Below are 10,038 nucleotides of genomic sequence, written 5' to 3' on the forward strand. Positions count from 1 at the left end.
TGTTTCAAAGAAAGAAGTTTATTTCATTGTGCGTGAGAGTATAATGTGTTGTGCCTTCATAGTAATCTAGTTAAGGAGTTCATATGTATTCCTTATCAGAACGTCTGTCATGGGATCTCCTTCACAGGAAGGTAGCTCTCTAAGCTGTCCCCGAGGTGGAGCTTGGATCCCTATTCTTTGCAGAAGTGCTCGTGGCACATCATGGTGAGGCAGCTGACCAGGGTGGCAAACTCCTTGAAGTCCACACAGTTGTCCTCGTTTGCGTCCAGGCCCTTGAAGATGCGGTCCACGGCCACCTTGTCACTGGCCTTCTGCCGTTGAGAAAAGCATGGAATAATGTCACTGGGCATGTTCTACAGGCTGAGATGATTTACCAATCTCCATACAATGCACCACCATGTACAGTAGAGAGATCAGAGGTCACTCACCCCCAGCAGATCCCCAAACTCATTCTGAAGCAGCTCCTTCAGCTCTCCCTTTGTCAGGGTGTGCTTGTCCCCCTCCTTGCCGGCGTATTTATGGAATGCGCTAATGAGGAGGGTCATAGCCTGCTGGATGTCAGACATGATGGTTGCTGGTTTAGAGGAAAATGAAGAATAAAGAGTTAATTGTCATGTTCCTACATTGGGATGGTTGCATGCAGGCCAGGTCGGATTGGCCTCGTCCCTAAATATCTTCATGGGACTCACTGAAGAAGTTGCTTAAGCACGATGCTCTCATTTAATGCTGCTGTGACTCCATCTAGAGGCAGAGTCTAGGTCTGGTAACTTTCCCTGACGCGCACCATCATGGATCATGTGGCATTGTGGGTATTTATGGAAAGTTAACCGAGGAGAGCATTCACATCCACAACATGAGGGAATGGTTAGGAGGGAAAGAAAAGGGAAAACATCTGAGTTCATGGCTCTGATATTCAAGTCTGCTTCATTATCGGGGCCATTGTTGACCAATTGTTTGTTTGCTTTTTACTCCTACGACGGATTAAGTGGGTAATGTATGGATATACTATAGTTGTTTAGACAACATATACACATACAAGAATGCAAACAAAATGTTATTGATGAAGATATTTTGAGCAACAAGCAGTGGCTGACATCATTGATTTAGTCTCTGCCAGTGTTTTTCTCTCTGTGGAGGTGGATCAAAATAAACCCCAGGCTTCCACCGGGGCCCAGCCACTTTTATTTTCCCCTGTCAACAACCTGTAACACACACAGGACACATTGCTATGGCAGCAGCTAAATCTCTCCAGGTAACTCCGTTGGACGTAAACAAAGCAGGCCAGGACTGGATTTTATTCCACTGACTCCATGAACCCCAGGGAGTCTGAGTCGCGTGGTGCTGCTCCCTCTGTGGGATGTGGAAAGCTGAGGACACTGTTTGTACACAGATGGGAATTGTGCAAGCAAAACGAACACCATATCAAGTTTGTTTTTCATTTAAATCAAATTAAAAAGCGTGTCGCTAACTTCTGAATGAACATATGCATCAGTAAAAGGACATTGCAGGCTAAAGTTAACCAAATGACATGGCGTCAGAGCTAAATGAGCAGCGTTGGTTGGTTTCATGTTTAGTTCCACAAGAAACTTTGATGTTGTATTTAACGTTAATAAAACTGACCTTCAATGTGTTGCGTTCAAACAATATCCTCTCGGGAAAAGTTTTGCCGCATTGCTTTAAGTCGGTAAATGAAATCAAACGACAATCAAAACAATATTGTTTTGATTTTCTACTCACCAGAGCTGATCCGTAGAGATTTAAGAAGACTGGAGAGCAAAAGTCAGAGGAGCTGTAACGATGGAAAAGGATGCAAAGGATGCTTTATAGACGACCACACCCTTCCCCTCTCCCTCCCTCTCTTTTCACCTCCGGCCACTCCCACGTCTCCCCTCGTGGCCTGTTGATCATTTCCCAAGTTATTCTTTGAGAAACAGTGGATTCATTATTGTTGCATCAAACAGCTGATATTCTGGTTGTTTTGGAGTCTGCTTTGAGCCGTTACACACACAATATAGTGCATGTTTGCATCCAGAAGGGATTTTAAAAATGCTTAATGTTGCATCAAAAACAATCTCTCTAATGTTATGAACACACAATTGCATTTTAACTTGTAATTATTGCTATTAAGACTGTAGAAAGCGAAAAGGGGATGTTTTTTACTACCTCATTGTTACAGCTACAGGCACATTTAATGTCATGTGGGAGAATTATAAAAGAGCTTTTTTTCACTTTTTAATGCAACGCATTAAAGTAGTTTGGTTGATTGTTAGTTTGCTTGTTTCTTTCTCAAGATAAAAACTATACTCTTAACATAATATTTACTGCTATTATTTGTGAATTAAGTATGAATTAAAAGAAAACATCCATCCATCATTTGCATGTCTCTTGTTCGTTGAGGATGTTTTGTAAGTTACTATGTGAACTCAATCACTTTTTGTATTGAGGTCACGTTTCTTAATCCTTTAAAAGAAAACCTGTGACTCTTGATGGATAAGAGCGCGTGCATTTTCAATCACAATTCCACTTCCCCCTCTTTGATTGTGTTTTACAAGTTTGTCATACTGTGTATTCTTCTGTAAAACCCACATTTTGGTTGTTTTTCAGACTTTACTAAAGAAGAAGACCAAATGTGACGAGACTTTTGCTGCAATTCCCTTCTTGAAAATCTTGAAAATAAAAAAAAAACCAAAGCAATGAACACTAATTTACATTTAGAGTTAAATGTGGCTTTAAAAACAAAAACAAAAAATACTATAATTGTATATTGTACTCACTAATTTCTCGTGTTTTTGTGTATATAATTGGCATTTTTCCTATTTTCATTTAATGGCTGGAGATGCACATGATTCCAAAAGGAACACACTCGGCCACAGTGACTCATTGTTGGTCCTGAGTCGGTCCTCTCTTCCTTCCAATTTTGTGGTGGAGGCTGTGACTCACAGTCATGTCCCTGGCGCTCATGAGTCATGCTGCAGAGACCTGCAATTAGAGACATGAGAATGAGCACTGAGGCAACTCTGTGCATGTGTGTGGTCCGTTTGCACGGCATTGAGGAGAATCATCAAAGCTCTTCTCCTGTCTCTCCTCTTTGGTCAGAGTGCAACTGTGTCGGCTTCTAATTAACAACTTCAATCAAAGGAGGAAGTCAAGTCACCAACATCCATGCACCCTGCGACTGGGCGTTGAGCTGTGCTTTTTCACTGTGTGGAAAACTTTAGTTCAACTTTGTTCAACCCTTCTTCCATCCCCATCCTACTCACTCAGATTGACTGAGAGGTGGGGTGGGGTGGGGGGGGGGGGGGGGGAGATATGCATGGGAGGGTGCATATCCAGGGAAACCCCATTTTTGTAATAAATCCAGCACTGATTCAACTATTTGCAGTTATAAAACGCTCACAGACAACATTATGATTACAGTTGCTCTTATGCCATCTAGTGGTCAAGCAGAAGGACACTCGTTCATTCATAGGGTTCAGAGTCTTTTCTTGATTCATACATATTCCACCGGCAGCACTTTTCAATTCAACGTCCACCCAGGATTTGAGAAATACTGCAGTTGTGATGAGGCTCTACCGTACGCCCTCAGAAGACTTTGACCAGAAACGAGAAAAAGGTTGCTTATGATTTGAATGGCAGCGTTTTAAGGGTTTATGAGAGACACGAGGAGAGACACTTAGATGTGTTGGCTCACATCTAAGTGGCAGCAAAGAGCAGAAAAACAGACAAGAGGTACTTTTGACATTTTTTACATCATCCGCTGCAACGACATCACAATAGTTTGATGTCATTTTCCATGGCAGCAGCTACCGGATGTTGGAAAGCGTTTGGTAGGTTCAGAACATTTATGCTATTGTTTGACAAATTTAATTGTCCACATGAGAGGGGCTGTTCTTCCTGTGTGTGTGTGTGTGTGTGTGTGTGTGTGTGTGTGTGTGTGTGTCCAAAGAAGGTGTGGCTTGCTTTCGCAAATGTTTGCTTATCAAACCAATACACACCTTCAAACTGTCTGTCAGTTGAGAAATATCAAAACTGTTAGAGGAAGCAGGGTTCATCCCACTTGTGAAGGATATTATTAAAGGTAATAAGTAAGTCTACTACGTGAACACGTCTGGGCCTGTTCATTGGCCTCACAGATCTCACAGGGTTGCTTCATGAGAGCGTTATTCATCCTCACAAATAATGATGTCAGCATACACTGTATGTCGATGAATGCTGTGCACCTCTTGCTTAACGACACAAAAGGCAAAACAGACAACACATTGGGAAATCCCGGCTGTAAACTCATGCTGTGGGTCACATGGGCGTGGTGCTTGTGTAAACTGAGGGGTGAACACACACACACACACAGAGAGACACAGACACACTCACACTTTGTAACCTAGCAACTTGAGTGTTTCCCCTGTAACCATGCACTCTGGCCACATAGCAAGGCTTTGCCTTCGGAGGTGTGTGCAGGGCAAGGAAGACTGTTTGCCCCTTCCTCAGGCAGTAAAGGGACATCTCTGGGATTGGCTGACCCTGACCTCAACCGTTACACCCTTAATTACAAGAGTCATATGTTAGTCACTATGACTAAAACATTTGATTGGAGAAGCTTGTGCCAGAAGTGCTGCCTGAGAGAGAGAACAAGAGTCTCTCTTCAGTTCAGGAAGAGTGAGGAGGTGATCCTGGTCACCTCTCTGGTGTTATCCACGTTTCAGCAGACATGAAACATGAAAAGAATGTGGTGTATTGACACTGGCCCTCCACATTTCTATACGGTGCCCAAGATCGTCCTACTCGATGAAATCGACTAGAATGCAACACACTTTATTCAGTTAAGAAGCACCCGATCACCTCGTTCATCTGCTCATGAATCGTGATTCAGAGAGCTGCAACAATCAGCTTCACAGAGAGGTGCGTTCAGGCCCCGGAACATTCTGCAGATTCCTCAGAGCGGCGATAAGCAGGGACCGTATACCAAGCAATGAGGAAGGAGTCGGTGTGCACTTTCACACACAGGGAAGCATACACTACAGGTGGGGATTACGTCATCACACCCAGTGTTGATGGTACAGTTACCATGGGAGTCAGCACACTCGTGATCTCTGGAATGAGCTGCTCCGGGGTGGGATTCCAGTACAATGCACCGCATGGGGAAGAGGAGAAATGCGTGCTATGTGTGCATTTTTCTTCATGAGGCAGAGGACATGTTTAAATGAGAAACACATGTAGGCCCATGAACATACAGTAACTTGCACATACAATAACCAGCAGACACAACAGGTTGGGAATTTTTCTGTGTATTTAATGAACAAAACTATCTTTACAAAACTTTAAATGCTTTTGTGGTTTCTTTCTTTTCTCCAGCTGCTTACTTCTTCCCCATCTTCATTTTGTTTTGATAGCAATGCTCACAGGCAATTGAGAGTCCAACAACCAGGGAAACAAACTCCTCAAAGTCAACGTGGCCGTCACAGTTGCTGTCCAGATCCTTCATGATTTTGTCCACAGCAGCAGGGTCCTTCTGGGACTGGGTTAAGAGAAGAAGATAAGGGTTGTGAGGTGAGAAAGCTCTGGGTACCGTGTTATGTGATAGATTATTAAACAATCAACACTTCTCACCTGGAGGAAGGTCGACAGCTCGTTCTCCATCAAGTCTTTGAGCTGTCGCCGGCTGAGTGCGAAGCGTTCTTTGCCGACGTTGGTGGCGTAGCGGTGGAACACCTTGATGAGTGACTCCATGGCGGTCTCTAGTTCTGAAGGCATGGCTGCTGAGGTGTGTCTGAACTGCATGGAGAAGGGAAAAAAAGAGAAGAACATTGTTAATCATCACCAATGATAGAATTTATTAGAGACAATTTAGGGTACACTTTTATGAAGAAATGTTTGTTTTGTTGATGATATGGATGAGCTTATCTAAAGGTTTTGAAAGGGTTCAAAAGCCTGACACATTGACATCCATGTCTTGCACTGAAAATGATTTGACTCAATTCAGAGTAAAATGCTGCATGGCGACTAGTCACATCATAGCTCACCACCATTCTCTTCTCTCCGACGCCCTTCCTCACAACATGTAATGCTCACGAGTGGTGGGAGGTCAGCAAAAGAAGAACAAAATCAATCACAAAACTCAAAAGAGGGTGTATTATGTCTCCAACTGCTGCTGGATGAGAACAGTACAAAAGGAGAAGTGGGAGGGAAAAGTTGAGCGGAGTGGTTTTTTTGAGTCAGAGGGGGAATGGAAAACTTTAGCTGAATGAGGGAAAAATGTGCGGATACACAAAATGGTGGTTGTGCAGCAATTGAGAGGAGACAGTGTAGCCACAGAGCACGGCCACAGCCCCACCACACCCTCTGAGTCCACAGCTACATGGACCCACAAGAGAGAAAGACCCAGTGGAGACAAATGTCATAAACTGGAGAGAAAAAAAGAGTTGATATGGATGTTAGCTCATTTTATAAATATTCTATAATCATAATTAAAAAAAGTGTGCGCTCAAAACTTAACCCCCCTGCCAAAAAAAAAAAAAACAGGACCATCATATGACAATCATACATTGCGTCATTTTTCAATAAAAATATAACAATTCTACCTAGGTAATAGCACAAAAAGTAGAATAATTAAGTAACATAAGCTGTATTAAGAATACACCGACAAGCTTCCCTTCAGGACAACTTTGATTGGCAGATATAAAAATAAAAAAGTAACGCGGGTGAGACGGCCCGTTACTGCCGACAGCTCTTACCGTGCAGGCGGGACGTCGTCGGCTGGAGAGGTGGCAATGTTCAGAGCGCGGCAGACATTTTATAGTCGGACGCCGCCCTGACTGCGGAGCAGTGAGTCAACCTGCGGGGTGGACCGTGGACCCTGCACTGTAAAAAAGGATTTGAACAATAAGTCATGATAATGTATTTTTGTCATTTACTTCAACTTATCATGATAAGTTATACAATTACAACTCAATTGTATAAGTTGTCGGTAGTTCAACTCAGGTTTTTAAGCCAGTTCAATAAATTGTAAATTTCAAGAAGTCAATTGAACTTAATACTGTGAGTTATAATGATGGTTATGTCCAACAGTCAAAAGCAAGTGCCATTAACTGCCGTTCCTCAAACGGCCACTTGAGAATTTAAAAGCGATTCAATTTCCATTAGACCCCCATGTTAAATAGTCAAATTCTACCCAGAAATACAAATGCATACAGCCTACTATAAAAAACAGTTTTATTCTCTTTAGCTAATTTGCCTCTTCAGGAACTGTTCATGGGTGACTTTGTGTACAACTAATCCATTTACATTGAATCGAGGCTTATCCGAATATTCGCAACGCGTTTGTTGTGAACGCCTATTAAAGTTATGCATAATCGACCGTACCAGGTCGCAAACTGCGAGCTGCCTGTCAGCTCAGCTGCATCACTAACCAATGGAAAACCAGACGGCGAACTAACCTAAACCACGCGGCGGATCAATACGTTTTTGACAGCCGGATCACAAACGTGACCTGGACACTACCACGCAGTACGTAGGTTCAGCGAACCAAGTGGCGGATGAATATCGTTAGCTAGCGAGACGATGTACGTGAGTCGACCCTGGACATGCGGCGCGACAGCTCGGAAAGAGAAAGCCCCAGTGAGGTGAGTGACTCCATCAGCAATATCATTCAACCCAATAAGTCAATGTAAAGAAAGTACCTGCTGTCATGTTAATATATTGTCTGTAAATGTATGACGCGTAAGCTTTGTTTAATGCGGGTGGTTCAGTATGGAAAATAGTCCAGTGTTAGCTAACATTAGTTTTTAATAGTCACATTTGAGCCGCGTAAACCCCGATAACCGGTTTAATTGGACCCGGAAACGACAGAAAGGTTGATTAACAATAGTTTCAATCAATTATAATATTTCAGAGGACATTTAGAAAAATGTAATTTAAAGCTAACGTAATGTTTTTAGCCAGTTTCTCAATGTAACTTAACTTAGCAACAGGACTGTCTCCAGGACAGTTCGCTACGGTCAGTTTATGGACTATTTGTGGTGTGGCTAAAATATCAGTAGCTAATATAAGTACCTAATTACATTTAATTAATATTTTAATCTTTTTGGATTTGTGCTGGCAGGCTAATGATTTTGTCAAAACATGCCTCGAAAACGGGACCTCGTTATCTAGCCAGTTAGCTAGCTAGCTTAAGTTAAGGTTTGCACTAACCTACTTATTTGAAGATAATTAGCTCGCTAGTAGCTTTGGCAAGCTATCTGTGTTCGCGCCACTTTCGCGTGCTCATGAAGTGACGTCATGAATTCCAGTCTTGAAGCTCCGCCTCCTTCAACAATGCTGACGCTAAAATATTAGATTTGAATTATTTAAAAAGCATTAGTAGATATTCTAGGCCTAAAATATAGTGCAGCAATATAAGATACTAATAAAATATATAACATGTTACTAAAATGAAGTTAATAAGAATAAATTCAAATGCTAAATATACAATGTAACAATGTCTGGACGGGTGGTTTAAAGTGTAACATTGGTTGTGTACATTGTAAAGTGATGAATAAAACGTGAATGCTTTTATCATTTTAAAACCTGTTATTCATCAAAATGATACTGTTAGGAAAATAGATTTGTAATCCAAATGACAAATTCACTTGGCTTATGATTTTGTTATTTAAAAAAACTCACCATAGGTTATGGAAACTACCTTTTGTTCCTAAGATCATAATTGTTTGTCCTATTACTGTGCAGTTTACTCTCTTAATCAAGTTTGCAGTTCATATGACTAATGGTTTTGCTATATTATGTTATTGATTGTGTTTCTGTGTTTCAGGTGCAGATGGTTTGGTCATTGAAGTTTGGTTGCTGTTGATGAAGTGGAGTTGTAAGTTCTGCAGTTTTGCCTCATACAATGAAAAAACAATTGAGTCATTACAAAGACAATCATGGACGTGGAAGACGGGGTTTCAGCTGTATATACCCAAACTGTCTAACATTTTTCCAATCTCATGTGGAATTTACGCAGCATCTAAAGGAGCACAAGAAAGCAACCAATCCAGTTGCTAAAATTCGCTGTGAACTTTGTACATTTTCAGCACCAAGCAACATCAAACAATACTTTCTTCATTTAAAGAGACATTTGGGAAAGAGAGAGACTGTGAATTGCCCATTTGTGGGATGCTCTTTTAAATCTAGGGTATTCTCAACTCAAACAAAGTTCTCAGCTACAACTTTAAAAAAAAGGACTCATTAGCTAGATCCTGTCAGTTGTTCCTGTTGTATTTAATGTTCTTTGTGAATAATTCTGTTTAACCACATTGTGGAAGTTGTTTTAATGTAAAATAAATTTGTTTTGATGCAAAAAAATAAATATGATTTTTGCCACAAGATTCTGTGTTTCTTATAACTATAAATTGTCATTTGAAACAATGCATACTTTTACGTAATATTAACTAGGAAAGTTATGTCAAAACGTCCTTCTAACTTAAATAAGAGAGTTGAAATCATTAGTTGGATAACTGAACAGAATGCATGATAATGAGTTAAATATCTTTTTAACTTGCATTGTTAAGTTGACACTACTTATTTGGACAAGTGAACAGAATGCATGATAATAAGTTATATATCTTTTGAACTTGCATTGTTAAGTTGAATAAACATGTACTATACAGTCATGTGAACTTACATAGAGCAATCCAAAGCTAAAGTCAACTAAAAATCATAAGTTGTAGCAAATTGTAAATCCAATTTGACTCTACTTGAAAGTTTAAGGCAGCAATTGAACTTATGTTTTTAAGTTGAACCACATTGATTTTTATTACAGTGTGGCGGCGTGCGCGAGGCCGTGCACGCGGCCGTGGGCGGGACGCCGGAGTATAGGAGACTTTAGAGAAGTTGGACTAACTGATTTTTTCCTCTTCAATAACACTATTAGACCATATATATATATATATATATATATATATATATATGATCTCAACTTATATATATATAGACCAACCACTGAAGACGGAAGCCTAATGTATCGGATGTATCGGAGAAAATGCCATGACAACATGATTACTAATCGAT

At 40.8% G+C, this 10,038-nt stretch overlaps 2 protein-coding genes across 3 annotated transcripts; both read right to left on the bottom strand.

Annotated features, from left to right (window-relative positions):
* LOC117738972 (ictacalcin-like) lies at positions 1-1,806 on the bottom strand. The gene is made up of 3 exons (XM_034545182.1): positions 1,738-1,806; positions 429-574; positions 1-311 (listed from the first exon to the last, which is right to left on the bottom strand). The coding sequence occupies exons 2-3, from the start codon at positions 564-566 to the stop codon at positions 171-173; spliced, it is 279 nt and encodes a 92-aa protein (XP_034401073.1). The 5' UTR covers positions 567-574; positions 1,738-1,806; the 3' UTR covers positions 1-170.
* A 3,460-nt stretch (positions 1,807-5,266) lies between these two features.
* On the bottom strand, positions 5,267-6,847 carry s100a10a (S100 calcium binding protein A10a). 2 transcript variants are annotated; one of them, XM_034546005.1, is made up of 3 exons: positions 6,729-6,847; positions 5,605-5,769; positions 5,267-5,512 (listed from the first exon to the last, which is right to left on the bottom strand). In XM_034546005.1, exons 2-3 carry the CDS (start codon positions 5,746-5,748, stop codon positions 5,354-5,356), a joined length of 303 nt encoding a protein of 100 aa, XP_034401896.1. In that variant the 5' UTR covers positions 5,749-5,769; positions 6,729-6,847; the 3' UTR covers positions 5,267-5,353. The 2 variants fall into 2 exon arrangements, with proteins under 2 accessions (XP_034401896.1, XP_034401894.1); XM_034546003.1 differs by lacking the exon at positions 6,729-6,847 and adding an exon at positions 6,018-6,709.
* Positions 6,848-10,038: the final 3,191 nt, after the last annotated feature.

This window comes from Cyclopterus lumpus, chromosome 11, assembly GCF_009769545.1.
Source record: "Cyclopterus lumpus isolate fCycLum1 chromosome 11, fCycLum1.pri, whole genome shotgun sequence".
Lineage (NCBI taxonomy): Eukaryota > Metazoa > Chordata > Actinopteri > Perciformes > Cyclopteridae > Cyclopterus > Cyclopterus lumpus.

Coding starts and splice junctions, on each gene's coding strand:
- LOC117738972 (XM_034545182.1), bottom strand. CDS start 566: ATGTCTGACATCCAGCAGGCTATGACCCTCCTCATTAGCGCATTCCAT. Junction 312..428: donor AGTTTGGGGATCTGCTGGGG/GTGAGTGACCTC, acceptor TCTCAACGGCAG/AAGGCCAGTGACAAGGTGGC.
- s100a10a (XM_034546003.1), bottom strand. Junction 5,513..5,604: donor AGCTGTCGACCTTCCTCCAG/GTGAGAAGTGTT, acceptor CTCTTAACCCAG/TCCCAGAAGGACCCTGCTGC.